This window comes from Xenopus laevis, chromosome 1L, assembly GCF_017654675.1.
Source record: "Xenopus laevis strain J_2021 chromosome 1L, Xenopus_laevis_v10.1, whole genome shotgun sequence".
Lineage (NCBI taxonomy): Eukaryota > Metazoa > Chordata > Amphibia > Anura > Pipidae > Xenopus > Xenopus laevis.
Window position 1 is genome coordinate 147,641,249 of NC_054371.1, and position 20,378 is coordinate 147,661,626.

General features: G+C 38.3%; 1 protein-coding gene across 1 annotated transcript; it reads right to left on the reverse strand.

Annotated features, from left to right (window-relative positions):
• Nucleotides 1-1,834: 1,834 nt before the first annotated feature.
• On the reverse strand, nucleotides 1,835-18,618 carry tdgf1.2.L (teratocarcinoma-derived growth factor 1, member 2 L homeolog). The gene is given in 8 exon segments (NM_001127822.1): nucleotides 1,835-3,286; nucleotides 8,714-8,743; nucleotides 8,995-9,088; nucleotides 11,906-12,015; nucleotides 12,916-13,030; nucleotides 16,338-16,514; nucleotides 16,613-16,659; nucleotides 18,364-18,618. Coding segments are annotated over 7 exon segments (573 nt in total). The 5' UTR covers nucleotides 18,387-18,618; the 3' UTR covers nucleotides 1,835-3,286; nucleotides 8,714-8,736.
• Nucleotides 18,619-20,378: the final 1,760 nt, after the last annotated feature.

Here is a 20,378-nt window from a genome sequence, read left to right on the forward strand (position 1 = left end):
CGAAGGATTTTAATCCAACGATCGAAGGAAAATCCTTCGATCAAAAAAAGGTTAGCAAACCTATGGGGACCTTCCCCATAGGCTAACATTGACTTCGGTAGGTTTTACCTGCCGAAGTAGGGGGTCGAAGTTTTTTTTAAAGGGCAAGTACTTCGACTATCGAATGGTCGAATAGTCGAACGATTTTTCGTTCGATTCGTTCGATTTCGTTCGAATTCGAACGAATTTAACCAATTCGATGGTCGAAGTACCAAAAAAATACTTCGAAATTCGAAGTATTTTTCATTCGAATCCTTCACTCGAGCTTAGTGAATCTGCCCCATAGTGTTTGTTTCCTCTGGGCCAGGCTGTAAAGGTTTTATAAAACATTGAAATTTAGAGTGTGGTAGTGTGGCTTATACAGACTAAAAAAGTTGTAAATACCATTGTTCAGTCAATGCAATCTGAGAAATGTACTCCATCAACATCAGGGTTGAATTCTTTTCCACTTATGCTAAACTCCTAAAACTCCTATGGTAGACTCCTAACATGGTGATGTAATATGTAATAAAGGTCAATACTGATATAGTTGATATGTTTAAAGGGGTTGTTCATTTTTTAATAAATTTTTGGTACATTAGAGAGTGATATGCTGGGATGATTTGCAATTGATTTTCATTTATTTGTGGTTTTTGAGTTGTTTGGCTTTTTAGTTAGCAGCTCTCCAATTTGCAATTTCAGCAATCTGGTTGGTAGGGTCAAAATGACCCTAGCAACCATGCATTGATTTGAATAAGAGACTGGAATATGAATAGAAGATAATCTGAATAGAAAGATGAACAATAAAAGTAGCAATAACAATACATTTGTAGCCCTACAGAGCATTTTTTTTAGATGGGTCAGTAACCCCCATTTAAAAGCTGGCAAGAGTCAGAAGAAAAAGGCAAATAATTCAAAAACTATAAAAAAGAAAACATGAAGGTCAATTGAAAAGTTGCCATTCTAAAAGTGTTACCGTATATACTCGAGTATAAGCCGAGTTTTTCAGCATCCAAAATGTGCTGAAAAAGTCTACCTCGGCTTATACTCGGGTCAGCGGGCAGTAGCCAAGATTGCAGTCACTTTTAATCATTCCTATACCAACAGTTCACTTGGGGAGAGACTGCAATATCCCACAATGCCCTCTGTTGGTTTTATGAAAGAATAACAGTGCGCCCTCTGTTGGTTATATCAAAGAATAACAGTAACTGCAATATCACACAGCGCCATCTGTTGGTTGTATCAAAGAATAACAGTGACTGCAATATCACACAGCGCCATCTGTTGGTTGTATCAAAGAATAACAGTGACTGCAATATCACACAGCGCCATCTGTTGGTTATAGCAAAGAATAACAGTAACTGCAATATCACACAGCGCCATCTGTTGGTTGAATAAAGGATTAACAGTGATGGCAATATCACACAGCGCCATCTGTTGGTTATACAAAAAATCAGTGATGGTTTTATTACACACAGCACTCTCTGCACAATTCTCTGTCACCATCAACTTTGCAAAGAAGTCCGGTCGATCGCTGGGGGAGTCTCTTTGGCGGAAGGTGCGCTGCTGGGAGACAGGGCTGTAGTTGTGTCTAGGCTTATACTAGAGTCAATAAGTTTTCCCAGTTTTCGTAGGTAAAATTAGGTACCTCGGCTTATACTCGGATCGGCTTATACTCGAGTATATACGGTAACTAAAAAGTGAACCAACCCTTTAGCATATGTAAAACACAACATGTTTGAAGCTTGAAATATAACATTGGTACATATTTACAGCATATTTAAAGGCTTTATGAAGAAATACATGTTTATTATAATTTTTATTGTGCTATCCTATGATACTTTGCTGTTATGTCCTGCAGCTTTCCAGATAATGTTATACTAGGTAGAAATTGTGTTCCAGTTCATATATAGTTTATATGCTGCAAGTCAGTTATTGCTATTGATTTAACCCACTAAGGGAACCAGAAATTACTGCTTGGCCCATTAACTGATGTTAATTCCAGGTTCCATTGTGTCACTGTGTGGGCAATTTAGCTTTCTGAACAGTGTCAATGGGCGCTGATTTTTTTAACCCATTATATAGCGATTTGCGCTTGCATTTGTATATGAGCATTACTGTCCAATTTGGCCTTCCTCAAGAATAGCTAAATAGCAATGACCAGTTTGTAGAACTTGTAGATTACTATCCAACGACTGTATATATGCTTGCTATCTAAATTACATACTGGACATCTATTCCTTGTGAATAATCTACTAGCTGACCCTTTAAGGTTTCTGACCAATTGGCTGCAGGCTTAAGGAACAGATACTGTACTGTACTGACTATACACAGAAAGGGCAAATTCGGTCCATTCAAACTGAGAGGAAAAGAAAAGGACTACATTATCTATTGATGCGGCATGCATCTGCTGATAAGGTACATCAGTAGAAGGAATTTTCAGTTTGAACATATCTGCAGATAATGTTCAGTAGCTCTCCAGTTTGTAATTTCAGCAGTTATCTGGTAGTCCAATTTACCCTAGCAGCCACACTGTAGTTTAAATAAGAGACTGAAGTATGAATAGTAGAACACCTAAATAGAAAGAGAAGTAATAAAAAGTAACAAAATAATTTGTAGCCTCACAGAGCAATTGTTTTTGGCTGCTGGGATCAGTGACCCCCATTTGACAGCTAGAAAGAGTCATAAGATGATGGCAAAAACTTGTAAAAATAAAAAGATGTCATGAATAGGAAATTCTGTATCCTACTAAAAGTTACATTAAACAATCCCTTTAAAGTCTCATGGATTCTGAATGATACACTGGCTTCCAGGGACAATTGATGTAGGCACATACTGTATGACTACTATATCGTTGAGAAATATTATACATAGCATTCTATCTAATAAGCTTTTATGGAAAACAAATCAAATTAGGCAGCACTCGTGATAGGAATGGAAAGGGGTGTTTTATAGTGCTTATTTGTGAAGATCTTAAAAATTATATGTATATGTAGAGTAAATTCTTTAAGAGAAAAAATATACTCATCAATGAACTGGGTTTTTTTTCCATGCATTTTTTTGGTGTTTCCAATGACAGTACATTTTGTGGTCTTTGGTAGTGCAGTTCATTGCACTCAAATGCATCTTGGCTGAAATATACTTCAGAAGTACATAAAAAATAAATAGAAGTAACATTCACATTCTTTATCTGCGCATCTTCGGAATGGCAGGCACTTTCTCGCTGCTGATTCAAGGCTTGTTTTTGGATGCTGAATTTATTGTACACCTGGGTAATAGAGCATTATTTGTTGAAGTCTCCATAGTTTCACAAATGTACCAGGATAGAGTATACTTTCAATGTCAAGGATATTTGCAGCAACAGGTTTAACACTGTCTGTTTTAAAAATTGGGGGTTTGACTTTGTGTTTGACTCTTTGTGTTGGTACCTGAATAAGAGTTGCCTGGAAACTTTGTTTGCAAGACTTTCAGCAAAGCATTTGTTTTTGAACCAATGTTTGTTTTTCTGTGTTCTGGATTTATCCCATGGTAGACTGTGCTTCAGAAGTCAGGCTGCATACTTACAAGGAATTTATAGACTCACAGAGACCATGTTAGCCCTGTGATGTACGCTGCAGATAACTGTGTGGGTGTCTTCTTCCAATATAACATTTTCAAATGATTGTGATTACAGAAAGCCTTAGAGAGAAAAATGTGATGCTACATTTCATAAAACCCAGACCCTTTTGTGAAACCATATCTGGTTTAAAAACAAAATAACCGTATGTGAATTATTTGTGCATTTCAGTTGTAATTAATCCAGTGTCCATGTTCTGTAATCAAGGATTTAACTTACAAACTATGTTTACAATTTATAATGTAATAATAATATAATGCCTTAATCCAGTGTCCATGTTCTGTAATCAAGGATTTAACTTACAAACTATGTTTACAATTTATAATGTAATAATAATATAATGCCTATATGGCATTCTACATAGGACAATAATAACAATATGCCTCACATTCACCAGGTGTCTTGCTAACTAGTGGCTGTTCCTAACAGCTATTACAATACATTTCATAAGTATGTCTACCTAGTCTGCAGATCTTCCCTGTAATCTCTTTACCATTACAAGTCCCCAGGGCTGTCATTTTCAGCCCTCCATACCTGCCCAGCATTTTTGGTCTCCCTCTGGACCAACTTCTCTATCTCCTTAGCCAAGCCCCTAATCCCAGGTTGCACATACCCGGCACTTACACAAAAAGAGGGGCTGTGAGAGTACTCTAAAGCTACATACAATACATAAGTACAATAGAAGTTCCACTGATCTGGCCAATTTAGCTCCAAACAATACAAAAAAGAGGGATACTAAACTGAGGTACTAAACTACCTCAACCCCATATGTTGGTCCTAACTTTATCTCTGGTCATTTTTTGTAGGCTGGCACCAACCTGCATGGTAGCATTATTTGGGATAAGTGTCTCCTGAACAATAAGGAACTTAACCTAGTCCTATGCATCTGTGAATGATTTGGATGATCCAAGGGGGGAATAACCTTCACTATAGAACTGGGGGTACCCCAGCCAAATCCCCCTTAACATTTGCAGGGCTAACTTTCAAACTATGGATCCCGAGAGACTTCCTGGATTGCCCTTGGTAATGATAATTACCACTCAGAGAACAGTCAAATGGATAACCTTGTTACCTCACAAACCCCATAAGCATTCACTGTGGGGAAGCAGCCAATCAGGAATAAAGTGGGGCTGCACTTTTATGATGAACTCAAAGTATGGTCCACGGGTCCTATCCATAAGGTCAGTGCAGTCTGACCATTCCTCTGTGTGTGACCATATTTCACAATATTCATTTAGTCCAAAAAGTATTTTATCAGAGCAAGCTTTTGAATTCTGCATAGGGTTAGGGTTGCCACATTTCCTATAGTAGATACCGGCCCTAGGTTAGAGCGGTGGGGGTGGATCAGTGACATGAGAGGGGTGTTCTGTTTCAATCTGCTGTTATAGTGATAGCTTCCTTAAATCTAGACCAGGATTTTTACAGAACACTTCTCACTGTTATGAGCAGATCTCACTGTTATGAGCTGTTACAGACAGCTGAACTCCACTGGACTGACACAAGTATGCAGATCTTACTGACATTTATTCCAAAACTGTTTAAAATCTCCCATACATTCATCCATCAGATATATTTTAAAATCCAGGGTTAGATAGGCAGTTGGAGAGCACCTTATAGCCCTTCCTTTCAAGCAGGGATTTAGGGTGGGTTGAGGGTGGTCTGGGGACAGAATGACAGGTAGTTCCAAATTTACTGGCAGATACATTGCTGGTAAATTTGTAATACTGAGCCAGGCCTTGGCTGTTTTTTTTACCAGCTAGGGAGGTGAAATACCAGCAAGGTGGCAACACTACAAAGGGTTGGGTACCTGCAAAAAAGTAGGTAACCTGTGGGTTGCTGGTATGACTTGCTTCGCCCACTTCTGATGATATCAGTTCTGTTTTTCAGCAATAGCACTTCCAGTTTAATGGTGGTTAGTGGGTAGCAGGTCAAGTTAAAGGTAAAGGATCAGGTAGCGGGCCCAAGCTAGTAAAAATGCAGGTTAAGGTCATGGGTCGCTAATTGGGTCCAGATTTCAAAAGTTGGACCATGCTTGCATTGTGATGTAAATAGTGCCCAAGTCTGCTATTTTCACACATGAAAGAGGAGAAGTGAGTATTGGATGCTTATTCTGATATACTATTTGAGAAAAAAAAAACTTCAAACAACATCATGCACATGGATGGCTAAATAACGATGATCAATTTAATTAACTGATGGCCCAAACAAGCAGATCTAAAGGGAAGTCAAAGGTCACTGAAAGTCGCTCTTGTTTCCAGATCTGCCTATCTTTTTTTTTTATTGAAGCCTGAGCAATGCTTCAAGTCACCCAGTGCAAAAAGTGCAAAATGACACAAAGGTGCCTAAAGGTGCAAATGGACCCTGCTATGGAGAAAAACATCACTGCCAATATTGCCCATAGCAACCAATCAGGAATTAGATTTCAAGTTCACCTACAAGTTAGAAAACAAAAGCAAAGCTCTGATTTATTGTTATGAGAAACATCATCAGTGATGTTTTTATCCAATGTTTTAAACAGCATAATAAAAAGACCCCTAAGTCTTAAAAAAAATACAACGTCCTTTGCTCTTTTGAAGTCTAGCCAAAAGGTGCAAAAACAGACTTCTGACTCATCTTTACCCAAAGGTGAGCCAGAAGGGTTATCCCTGACAATGTGACCTCCAAGGAGGTTCACATCATTTGTGCTCAAGGCTTGGCCAGGTTTCAGGGAGAGAAGGAGCATAATATCTGTCTCCCCTCTAGATTCACCATTTAGAAAAATGCAATGGTAAAAGTGCCAAAGTGACAATGACAGAGTAAGAGAATAAATAAAAAACATATAAAAGGTGGCTGTGTGCTGGCCTATCAGCCTGATTGTTTTATACACTCTACAAGAGTCATCAGCAGATCAGTTTATCTGTCTTGAAAGCTGAGGAGAGAACTTTCGCATTTGTATGTAAAGTTGGAGGAATTCTCGAAAAAGCCCATGATCACTCTTAAGATTTCCAAATACATGGAGTACCCTTAAAGCTGAAGCTCATAGACTGGGGTTTTAAACACAGCCAGGGATGTATACTGACTGAAAAACTCTGTACAGCACAATGAGCCCCTGTAGGTGCTAAATCAGTGTGTAGTTGGGAATCTGCTCAGTATACTGCCCTGGCTGTGCTTTAAAACTCATTGGGTGAGTTTTGGCCTTAATGGTATTCCATGTAAATGGAAATCATGGGATTGATCCTTGGTCTTTTTCACATAATTCTTTTTCCTAGGGCTTATTTTTTAACGAAGCACCACGAGTGCTATGCCGCATCCATTTGGATGTTGCTCCCAGTGGCCTTAAAGCAGCTACTTATTTTTGAATTTGTTGCTTGGAGGCAACTTTTGGTCTCATCAAAAAGGCATGTAGTTCCAAACAGAGCCTCCAGTAGCCTGCCTGTCCATATAGGACCTACCAAATAGCCAAGGGCAGCCCTTATTTGGTACTCCAGGACATTTTTCATACTTGTGTTGCTCCCAAACTCTTTTTTACACTTGAATGTGTAATGTAGAAAAGGTTGGGGATCCTTGGTCCAACATCATAGTTATTTTACAGATAATGCACTTTCTTTCATAGCCTGGAAGCATATAAATTTACTGCATGTCTAACATATGCTCAATTAACATAAGAAAAGTCAACGTGAATTATTCCATTTTTTTTAACCGGCATGTAATAAAAATAGATTTAGCGATGCTGAGTAGCTTAGGCATGCATATCTGTCTAGTGAACATTTGTTTATACCTAGTAACATTGATGGCTCAGTGGAGAGTTGATGCAAATGTGGTGACTGTCACCTCTCCAGTCCATAATGAACACTGCCACCAGGCTTATACACCTCAGCAACCCCTCCTCCTTTGTCAAAACACTCTGTCAATACCTGCATTGGCTTCCGTTACCTTTCAGAATAAAATTCAAACTAATGAGCCGGACATTTAAAGCACTTCATAACTCTGCCCCGCCCTGCATCTCTGAACTCATCTCTAGATACTCACCCAACCACTTACTACACTCCTCTACTGACCTGCTCCTGAACTCTTCTCTAGTTACCTCCTCACATGCTCGAATTCAACACTTTGCGAGGGCTGCAACTCTCTGGAATTCTCTCCTACTTTCTCCCAGCCTTTCTGCTTTCAAAAGATTTCTTAAAACACACTAATTTAGAGAAGCCTATCCTCACTCTGTTTAGCTATCTCTCACCTTGCTTATTTCTGATCTTGCCCACTCCCACACCTTGTGTCTCAATCCCTTCAGTGCCTTTCTCACCTTTTGTACCGATACTGGTTGTTATGTATGTTACTCTGTATGTTATATGTATGTAATTCATGTGATTTCATTGTATAAAAACATTTGTTTTAAAGCGCTGCACAATATGTTGGTGCTCTAAAAATACATGTTAATAATAAAAATTGTGTTAAAGAAAAAGCGAAGTTTTCCTATCCATTCCCACCACCCACAAGTATGTGCTGAATTCTTTGGTGATCACACATGCATGCTAGGTATCTATGCAATACCAATTAGTGAGGAGCACACATTTGTTACCTTCCTAGCACATCCGAGAAAGAGAAGACATCACAAGGAAATACTGTTCAGCTCAGGAAACTTCCGTGATGTTTTAACCAAGGAGAGGTCATGCTGATCCCTCACTGTAGAGCACATTGAAACTCATGAATATATTAACTACAAAGAATCTTCTTGATATCTTTTTAAACAACCCACTGACAAAGTTTACACTTAAGTCAAGTAGTAAAAGGACTTCTGAGTGTTAATTAGTTGGAGGCTTCCGGTTCAGCTAGAGGTCAAAATCCTCTGTTTTTTGTCCAGCTGTTTAGGTGACAAATACAGCTGTTTTCTGAGCATAATACAGAATATTTCATTATCCTGACACAGATAACTTCCTAATTAAAGACTCAGGCTCCATGTGGAATAATTTAGTTTTTTTTTATTTTCTAGAGAAATATCAAGGGACCTATTTAAGAATGTCTATTTGTGAGTATAAATAAAAAGTTGTGTAATATATATGAAAGGGGGGGATGGTATAGAAAAAATGTTTGCCTTTTACTTACAGTATATACAGAACCTTATCAAGTTAACACCTTAAAAAAGAGAAAAAAACAACAAATAGATATATATTTATTAATACAAATTATAAAATATTTTAAGTTAAATAGTATACAGCTAATAAATATTTTTTTTCACTTTCAGTCTTCCATGGTAAGAGGTAATGAAGATTTCTATGCTTATAGTGCAATGATATTTTTTTCGAACATGATCTTGTACGATAATGAAGCCTTGTTTTCTTTGGCTTTTTTTGAATGTGAACCAAGTTCATAAAAATGAAACCAACGTATAAATGCAGAAAAGGATGCCAGATACAATCAGGCACATTGAGGATTGTTCCATTGGTGCACTGGAATGTATTTCTTCCTCTTCGACTTCATCTGCAAAAAGATTTATTATATAATTACCTTTACAGTAACAACACATTCAACACAGTAGGAGATCGAGTAAATAACACCAAATACTACCTTCGATTAACTTTTGATACATTGCAGGCATTGACATTAGCAACCTGTGAGTGCATTATTAGTGCATTTGAGGGGCATAAATAGGCTAGAAATTAATAATAGGAAGTGACAGTGGTTATAATTTACTCCCACTTCCATTCAAATGATTGTCAATACAGGACAATATCTGACCATATATATAGTCTGACAACAGCGTAAGGCTCTATTAGAGTTGAATGATTTTTGTGTATTTTAAATTATTTACAGTTCTGCCAGTCAATTTCAATTGTCTATTATCTGCAATGGTCAATTTTTTTAACCATTTAAAAATTGACCTTAAAGTTAGGCTACAACATATAAGAATCTTGTATTTATAGAGTGTATTTTGATGCTGGTCATCTCAGCTTTCAGTTATTGCCCTCTCACTGTTTTGTTTCACTTCCTCCTTTAGGTTAAAGGGGCGATTCAGCTTTAAATTTACTTTTAGTATGTTATAGAATGGCTAATTCAAAGCAACTTTTCAATTTTTTTTCTATTTTCTAGTTTTTTAATTATTTGCCTTCTTCTTCTGACTCTTTCCAGTTTTCAAATGAAGGTCACTGTCCCCATCCAAAACAAATGCTCTGTAAGGCTACACATTGATTATTATTGCTACTTTTTATTACTCCTCTTTCTATTTAGGCCCTCTCCTATTCATACTCCAGTCTCTTATTAAAAATCAATGCTTTGGTAATTTGGACCTTAGCAATCAAATTGCAAACTGCAAAGCTGCTGAATAAAAAGCTAAATAAGTCAAAAAACACAAATAATAAAACATGAAATCTAATTGATAAATATCTCAGAATATCACGCTATACATCAAACTAAAAGTTAATTTTAAGCTGAATACCCCCTTTAATAGTCGATTAGGTTTGATAATTATTACAAGCAGTAGGATCTAAATGCCAGCTATTTGCCATTGGGCCCTTTTTTATAACATTGTGGCACCCCCAAAAAGTGCTAGTGCATTTCATACAATAGTCATAGTTAGCTTTTTTATTAGACAGTGCCCTCTTTCCTTTATATGCATTTAAAACTGGAACAAAATGGTCAATAATATTTTGAGTATTAAAGCTCGATATTCAAGAAATTGCTATCCATCTTGTCCCAGATGCTCCAAATCATACATTGGACAGTTGGCAAAAACACATTATTATCAAAGTATGCCATTGCCTTTGATCTATTGGGTGATTTGTTTGGGTCAGTGAACCAAAATTGCAAATGAAATTCTGAAATGCAAAAACTGCACAACCATCCAAACTGTCTTTAATTATCACTGTTTGCAATGTTTATTGCCTACTTAAAGTTAATTGTGGAAATGAACCCACCTTTAAATACCTGTAACTGACATTAAAATACAGCTGTTCTTTATTGAAATGGTTTCCCATAAATGTCACTACATTGCAAATAACCGCATTATAGGCTCAATGAAAGAGAGTGTAGATTCCGCCACAGATATCTAATGAAGGACATTAAATGTCTTTGTGCAAAGAAAGACTGAGAAGTAACTGATAACACTTAACTGCAACATTCTTTCTTTTTTACTTAATCTAGTGTAAATACAACCCTTAACAAAGAAAAATAAAACAACACAATTATCTCTATGGTAATGCTGTGTGCAGCATTTTTTCTGGCACAGCGGGTCACTGCTTCAGAGAATGTACAATGCAATTTTTTGCTGCCTGAGGCGCGGGGAGATAACTTTGCTAAGGTTCGAACAAAGCCAAAACTGGAATCAAACCAAGCTTCCCTGCAGACTCAGTATCAGAGCCAGCGTACTGATCAGCTATGCCACTTTTTTTCCCTTGAACACGCTACTGCATGGCTTATAGTGGAGTATTACACTTTTAAAGGGAAACTATGAAATCCTGTCTGAAGTTACTTTTCATTAAGCAAAACTTTCTCTTATGGTTCTTTTCCACTGTAACTGGTTCTTTTCAATGGTAAGCTTTTCAGCTTACTGCACAATATTGCAGAATGACACAACTTAGACCAGTATATACCATCTTAAAATTTTCATGTCCATATCAGGCCATGTGACGTAGTACAGGACATAAAGGTGTATATGAAATAAAATGGCACCCCTTACTGAACTGAGCCCAAAGTAAAAGTTGTATGTCACCATATTTCAGAGCTATAATTAAAATAACATAACATAGTGATGGAATCAACCTTTTCTTCATAAGACAGCTACATTTAGGGGCACATTTACAAAGGGTCGAATATCGAGGGTTAATAAACCCTCTAATTCAACCCTCGAAGTAAAATCCTACGAATTTGAATATGGAATTTGAAGGATTTACCGCAAAATCGATCGATTGAACGATAAAATCCTTCGAATCGAATGATTTGAATGATTTTGAGAGATCAAAGGATTTTTCTTCGATCAAAAAAAGCTTAGAAAAGTGATGGGGAAGGTCCCCATAGGCTAACATTATATGTAGTCAAAGTTTTTTTTAAAGAGACAGTACTTCGACTATCGAATGGTCGAATAGTCGAACGATTTTTACTTCGAATCGTTCAAATCGAAGTCGAAATTGAAGGTCGTAGTAGCCTATTCGATGGTCGAAGTACCCAAAAAAATACTTCGAAATTCGAAGTTTTTTTCATTCGAATCCTTCACTCGAGCTTAGTAAATGTGCACCCTATTCTTCTTTAAAAATCTTAATTACATCATAATTACACCACCACCCTAACCCTCAAAGAGCTTACCACAATCAGTCTGTGTTTCTACAAAGCAATGAAGAACCCCATATGTGCACCGACACAAACGGCAGGCCTTGCGTATCCAATCACCATGTTGGATCTTTGCTGCACAGTGTCTAATAAAAAAAAAAAAAGATTTTTCAAAAATGATGAAGGAAAGCAGCTATTTCTTTTTTTAAAAAAATTGAGCAACCACAAAAATATAATAAACAAAAATAGAAAAACATTAAAGCCTGACTTTTGTTAATCTATTGCTGAATAACAAACCCATTAATATCCAGTGGTTGTGCAGTAAAGTCTAATAACAGCGATAGGCCCAGGGGTTTGACATCTCAAACAGAATGCATAGCTTCAATCTAACAAATAGGTTCAGCCATTCAGTCACCCTGAGTGGGAATCAGTGACAAGTCTCACTGACCATATCAGCATACCCATGACTTTCTGATCTCAAAATGTAATGTATACACATTGGTGGATACATATTTTAAAATGGAAATATTGGAGTATTGGCTTAACACATTTCTGGGAAAATTACTGACATTATGGTCAATTTTTCTTCTTAAAGTAGCCATAAATGGGCAGATTTAATCTGCCAATTTGGGGTCCTTAGACAGATTCAGCAGTTTGCCCATGTATGGGGACCCCTGATGTCCTATCTGACCAATATTTGTCTAAAAATCAGTCAGATGTTGATAGAGCAGGTCTACTTTTCCTGTCAGATAGGGGACTGCATCAGCTACTTGATGTGGTCCTTGCTCAGATGGCTTGTACACCCCTGTTGTAATCCAGTCTGATTAAAGCCGGATGCTGTCCATTATAGCTAGGCATATTGGGGAAAGACCCTCATATTTGCCGACCTCACCAAATGAGCAGATCTTATAGTGTACCTTTAAATTCCCTTATGAACATTGCCATCATAAAATATTTTTACCAGGAAGGGGCTGATAAAATATTAACCAGACAGTAATCATGTTAGTTATAGCAAGAAAAAAACAAATTAACCACAGCAAACTTACTTTGTTCTTTCATCATGTTCACAGTATCGTCCTGTAAAATACCTCGGACAGACACAAAAACTTCCCAGGACACATGTTCCTCCATTATTGCAGCAATGTTTGCTGAGTTTGCTGCCTAAACACATAAACACAAATTAATTGCCATGGAGACACACTTTGACATCTCTACCCACAGATACATTTAGTTTTCACTCTAGTTACCATAGGATCTGTAAGGTTGGCTTTATTGTTTTGTAGGGCAATAAAATTAGGTGCCTGTTAGAAGTGTTTGTTCAGCTAAGGCAGTGTTATTTATGGAAGGATTAAAGGAAAACTACCAGAGATTAGCAAAATCTATCAAAGAGACTCCAGAATACCAGCAGGGGTTATTATATTACCAATACAGTTTTTGCTGAGCATGTTCTATATACAGAAATGTTATGTAGTTATGGAGGTTGCATCTTATTTATGTGTAAAGTATATCTAATCTCAACATTGGTCCAGTTTGAAATAGATTATACTGTGTGCTTAAAACTGTATTCTATTAATGTTATGTTGACACTTTATACATGTGTTTATTATTATAAATTTTATTATTAACAAATCCCCTGTACATTTCTTGTTGGCAGGGAAAGGTGAAAAGTGTAAAAGAATGGTCCACAAGCCACAATGTTTTTAGCATGTTGGCACCCTGCCAACTCTTTTCACTAAGGGTACTTGTGTTTGTGCTGTAGAATGAAACGCAAAATTATAGCACTGCTTGTGTTTGGAGGAAGGCAAGTAATTCAGATAGACAAGTTAGACAGCACTGCTAGGAGTGTGGTGCAAAGGCATCTTTAACAGTTGGTAAAGACAGAGCTGCCTTGCACCCACCAGTTCTATACTCTGCCTTTCCCTTTGGATTTTTAATTTTTCAAGATGTGCAGAGTACAGCAAGACCCCAATGCAATTTCTTGAATCGAGTAAGGGCACCCATTGGTGCTCTTGCATTTGAATTCAGCCTGTTCCAAAATAGGATTTTTTTTTACCTTGAAAGGTAAAGATGAGGGATAAACTAATTCGAGAGCGTCTATTTGGCTAAGTTCATATAACATGTGACCCACACCAACACCAGACCCACCCAATCCACCCACCAGAGGATGGTCAAATGCCAATGTCCAACCTCTGTTGATACTGACTTCCTCCCCACCCCCTCCTCATGAGAAAAAACACTCCAAATCAAGTCCAAAAGTCTGCTTGAAATTTCCTCACAACACACTCCCACCATCCTAACCCGTCCCCCACCCAAAAGAATGGATCCCCGAAGACAAAACAAGGCAGGTTGGCATTTTCCTCCAAGGTGTGTAAATCAAAACATAAACATTGAGCAGAGACACCAGGGTGCATCCAAACACAAAGCAGAAAGAAAAAAACTAAAAACACCATAACAAACAGCCTTCCCTGAAGAGAGAGCCGTGCCAGATCAAAAAACTTAGGGGGTAATCTCTTAAAATGGCCATAGACGCAAAGATCCGATTGCACGAATCAACATACAATCGGACTTTCCAATCTCCCGACCCTCCACTAACCATTCAGATCAAAGTCTTACCATTCCGATCAAATAAAGTAGTTAAAGAACAGATCAGCCGATGTTCTGCCCCTGACAGCAATCGTACGATAGTTATGTCTGACAAAGCTGGTTCAGTCTCCCTCTGAATATCGTACGATCGGCAATACACGCAGAGATATTATCGGCGGCGACAGAAATTTTCTAACCTGTCCGATCAACCAAACGACCGATCTCTGCCGGACGAAAAATGTCGGGACTCTCCACACAAGGTCCGAAAATGTATGACTCCACGATTCATACGATTGGATCGTTGCGTCTATGGCCAGCTTTACTGTTGAGATAATGCAGGCTTTCCATAAGAGTTCCCCCCTACACAGTCCTTTAAGGCCATTGGAACAGCAAAATAGACTCCAAACACCCTCTTATAAAGGTCACGACTAGAGGATGACCAATTTCACCTATCCTTATGTTCCAAACTCTTAAGAACTTCAGTTCAAGAAAAAAGTGCAGTGAGAGTTGACCATGTCACACCCGCACCCACACCAGCTTCACCCTATGTAACCATTGCCCTATAAAAGGGAATACCCAGGCCCTGACATCAGTTCCTTGGCCCAGATTCCCAAAATTAAATTTTTAGAGAATGGTGCAAAACAAGGCCACAGGACATAACATGTCCAGCACACCCTCTTTAGTCTGCAGGTCAGTAATCCCTCTTTTGGCATGATTTGACAGTTTCCCCAAAGAAGCTGAAAAACAAGCTGTGGAACCTAAGGTAGAAAGCTTTTGGAAAGGGGTAAATATAAGACACATACAGAAGGCCTGTAAACAGGTAGGCTTTGATGAGCTTCACTCTTTCACTATAAGACAGCCTCCAGTTCTTCCATCACTGTATCCTTAACGGCATCTGACCTTAACTTCCAATTTAATCTAGCATTATCACCCCTCCCAAACTTGACCCCTAGAATCTTAATTTCATTGGAGGCATGCTGGAAATCAGGGAGCAGATAGTTCGGCACAGCATCCACGGTCCAGAAAGCTTCTGACTTGTCAGCATCAACCAGAGAACCTGAGGCCTCTGAGTAACTTTTGAAAGCCCCAGCCAATGTTCCAACTTTTTCAGGGTGGGAGATGACAACCGAGACATTGTCTGCGTAGGCTACTAACTTCAGGGACAGGCAACAAGGGACCTGGAAACCCTCCAAATCCAAAGCCTGAACTCCACGAAAGAACAGGTCAATCACATGGACATATAGCAATGGACTCAGAGGGCAACCCTGATACACCCCACCTTAACCCCAAAGTTTTCACCGAGCCAACCATTAACAAGTGGGAAGCTTTCTCCCTCCTTATGCAAAACAGTAAGCCAATAAATAAATTGGCCCAGGATGCCGTACTTACGTAAGTTAGCCCATAGGTATTCATGATCCACGCTGTCAAAGCCTTAGCCTGGTCAAGACATGTCACATATTTCCCCCTATTTTGGGTTTTACCTATTTCAAGCACTTCTCGCACAAACAAGACTGCTCCAAAGATGTTCCACCCTTTCATTGTGTGGAACTGGTAATGGAACAATAATGTGCCTGAAAATAAAACAAGCCAAAAGCTTCCTATACATGTTCAAGAGGGCAATATGTCTCCAGTTCTTTACATCTGTTGGACCCTTGCCCTTGGATAGTAACACCAATGAGGAGATTCTCATGGATGGATGCCTCTTCCCAGGCAATCTCTAAAAACCTCCACAAGTATTGGCCTGTTGAAGTATAGAACCTATTATTCAGACACCCTTATGCACACCTGTCATGACTACAAACACCTACAATACTATTTCCATAATGTCAGAATACACTTTAGATACAGATGGAGGGTATATACTATCTATAGTGCTGACACTTACTGTCTGTAAGGCCAATGAAAGGTACAAGGCCTTCCGTTTTATGCTGGTTTCTTTTCTCGTTGCCCTTGTTTAGATTATGGAAAGTGTCAATAGTCCTGCTATGATTTATCAGTAGATCCTCTTTTGTAGTATTTGAACTCCCTTTGCTAGAATATTCCACTGCCTCTAATGCCAGTCCTAGAAAATAATAAAATATTCTGTATTAAAAAAAAAATCACTGAATGCTAAAAAAGAAAAATTGCTTTGCATAAAGGGAGCACTTAAAAAAATCTTACCTTTGTAACAGTGAAAGATCAGTAGAGTCAATGTTATAAATATGAATCTGAAAACCAAGAAGAAACCATGGTAAGTGCCAGTGTTTAAGAAAATATTAACTCAACATAATAAACTAAGGCAGAAGAAGACCCTTTCATATCTTAGTGATGACCTTAGGTATCATATCAAGTGGGTGCCTCTTACAAAAAGTATATGTACCACCTGCCTCAAAATAACAGAACCCAGATGTAAAGTCTTACTTATCAGTGCTTACTCTCTCTCTCTCACTAGAAATTTATATTTCATGTTTGTATGCATTTTTCATTAAAGGTATTTATGACTAAGGCCATTTTTATGTCAGCATGTTTAGGCGTAAAGTGCCAATGCACCACACCAGTCTGTATACATGAATTGAGTGACATGCGACTATTAAATCAGGGTTTATTTGTCAAAGGTAACCGTAGATCCAGGGTTCCCACAGTGGCTTGTGCCAATTCACCCAATGTACATGCAGATTTTCATTGTAAAGTGCTTTGGAATATGTTGGTGAATTATAAATATGTGTTATTAATAAACAATATTGTCACGGTTACTCTATTTCATTATATCTGGAAGACCGGAAGAAAAAGGTGGCAGTGCCAGCCTGGGATAACAGGTAAGTGACTAGAATCACTGTGGGGTACCCAACTACTTAACCCCTCCCATATGATTAGTCAGGGCCTACTGGGTTATCAACTTCCCCAGTAGCAGTTGTAGGGTCTACTTCTTCTGTTCTTATGCCCTGGTAATATATGGGCACTCATTTATAGAAATGCAGATATACTAGGACTGAATGCTCAGAACACACAATAAACAATGACCTTGTGAAGCTTCCTGATCTATTAATAAAGTCTGTAACTCCCCTTAAAGTAATGAAAATGGTTCTTTATTATCCACATACTATTTTGTTTGGAATTTCAGCAGCAGGAATATGTGTGCTGCAAAGTGAACTAGTTGCGTGTTTTCAGATGAATCAATATCAAATTCAGGGCTCACACATGCAGTCCAACAAAGTATTTAATTCATGAAGTCAAATAAGGGAATGCTATTACGAGAAATTCAGATTTGAGGCAATAAAAGTGGCTCTAACCCAATGAACTTAGTTGATGGTCAGTCAATAGGAACCACAATCCAGGAGTGATTTCTTGCTAGTGCATCCATGCGTGGAAATGAAAATTTAAAAAAAACACCCAAGGCTGCATTTACAGGTCAGTGCAAGCCTCTTTTAGAAATGCTGCTCCCAATACAGTGTTAAAAGAAAACTCCAAAACAGTTAGGATTAGCATGAAAGCGCGCCACAGTTGATTTGGCAGAAAAGTTAATTGTTTTTATCCACACGCTTAACAGAGTAATTCAGTCTCAGCAAACATCAATACCAAATCATTCCGCTTCTTTCTGGCTGCACTCGAAACATCTTTTAGGGCTCTATCTGTCTGCCACACTGAGAGCTCTCCTAATTGGAAATTGACATTCTGAATGTAGCAATTGACATCCAAATCTGGGCAGATTTCCTCAGCGCTTCATAATATGAATGAAAAACCAAAAAACTACTATTTTGTCTCATTGTAGGGAGTTTCATAAAGGTATGAAGTGCAGCAAAACATTTCAATGTAATGTTTACAGCCCAGTGTTATTAAAATATAAATTCCTGGGATTAGTTATACTTCATTGTATAAGCCTTTAAATGTATTTACAAGAAGTCCATACTTCTACACTCACTGTTAGTTCTTACCTCCCATGGTCCCGGCAAAGCATTTTCCGTTAAGCCAAACGTTGATGGGAAATTGCTTCTGCCCCTCACAGCTGCTGATCCGAAATCAATAGAACTCTAGAGATAAAGGTTCCTATGTAGATACTCTGACACACGTCTAAGAATTAATCCATACTGCGTTGGTGCCTCAGAATGTAAGGATCCCAAGGGCTGGACAGTAGTGATAAACTTTTAAGTCTCTCCATAGCATATGAATACCAAGTGGACACAGGTCTCATCGAGGCTCCTCTTTGGTGTCTGGCTGAAAAGTACATAGTGTAGTCAGCATGTTTCCTCCACTCAGTGCTCCTCCCTGCAATATAATTAACAAGAGGAGGAGCAGGCCACACAGAGCTGACGATTTCCTAAAACAAAGTAAACTCCTTTGGAAAATGATGGTTTTACTGTTCATTGCTAATGTTTCCAACAGTAACAATTTCCATGTAAAAAGAAAAAGTATATACTTTAAAGTTGTTTCAAAAGTTGCCCCAGTAAAACAAATATTTATAAATAAAAAAATGTTTCATTTTGGATAAATTCATCAAAAGGAATGGTCTAAAAAAAAATATATTTTTTAAATGTTTTAAATTAAATTAATGTATACAGTGAATGATGAATTCATTTAAAATATCGTTCCATTTTCCTACAAGATAGTGAGGTTTAGGAAAATGTATGGAGCATAAGTTATTGATAGATGTAGCCTAAAGTATTGTGGAGCAGAAGGAAAATCATTAGTACAATGGTGGGAAGGTTGCCATGGACAAGAATCATGTCAACGAAATGGAAAACGTTTAGACGTGTCATCATGGCAGCAAACTCCCTTAAGAGAAGTGCAACATGCACACTATTGCCATTGAGGCTTCTGAGGAAGTCGGGTTTTCATCGAAATGCGTCAGGCGGAACAAAAAGCAAGCATCTGATGTCATGACCAGGCACCCGGAAGGGAAACACGCGGTGGAGTGGCAACGCTGTTGGGGGCACGACTAAATCGAGTGCGGGTGAACTTTGGACTGGGGTATTTGCGATGCTTGAAATAATTTTACCACCTAATAAAAGGATTTTACATTATATTAATGCTCCAATTTTAAAGCTACAACAGGGGACCATACTGTATACGCTGATCAATATGAAGTTACTTTGATGGGCACAGATTAATAGTAAACGCTTGTGAGTATCCATCGGAACCACACATGTATGTGAGCCACATGAGCGTGCTGTGTATGTGAACTCTGCATAACTGAGAGTTTGGAAAGCGGACTAGATAGACCAAAAAGAAGATGTAAATATACTACACTGTATATTACTATTTGCTATACTGCTTGTTTCCATCCTTCCATTTGGTATTGCCCAATAAAGCTATCAAAGCAGCTAATATTGGTGTGTGTCTGGCCCACTTCTTCTATATAGCTGCATTCGTTGGCATGGCTATATGTTAGGGAGTTTCACTGCCAGAGGGAAAAGCAGATCTACATTGATATGGGGTGTGCTCTCATTTCCAGAATTACACTTCTATAACTAGGAATTACTGGTCCCCACAGCAGAATTATTTTAGCATACTCAACCCTAAACTTTAGAAAGAATCCATTTTCAAAAACGGCACTTCTTATGAGACAGTGATCTCTATACCTCCTGTCCCCCATAAAGGGGGTGTCCTTCCTCACTTATGCCCCTGTATACAGAAGTCTCTGGGGAATCACTGCTGATATCCTGCAAAGGATCATTGTGATGGGCAGCTTGACAGTCTGTAGCACTGCCATTGTCAGTCTGCAGCATTAGCCTGTCATCAGCAATGGAGACTGAGGCCTAGGTGTCTAACAGCAAAAGGCATTCCCTACAGGGATAAAGAGAGCAGCAAGATCTATGAGTGAGTTTTTATTATAATTCCTTTTATTTAGACATCATCAGCATATTCTACTGCATTTGTTTACCTGACATTACAGGTGATTATAGATCTTAGATGGGTTGTTTTTTAGGCTCTAGACTGCATTAAATGGTCA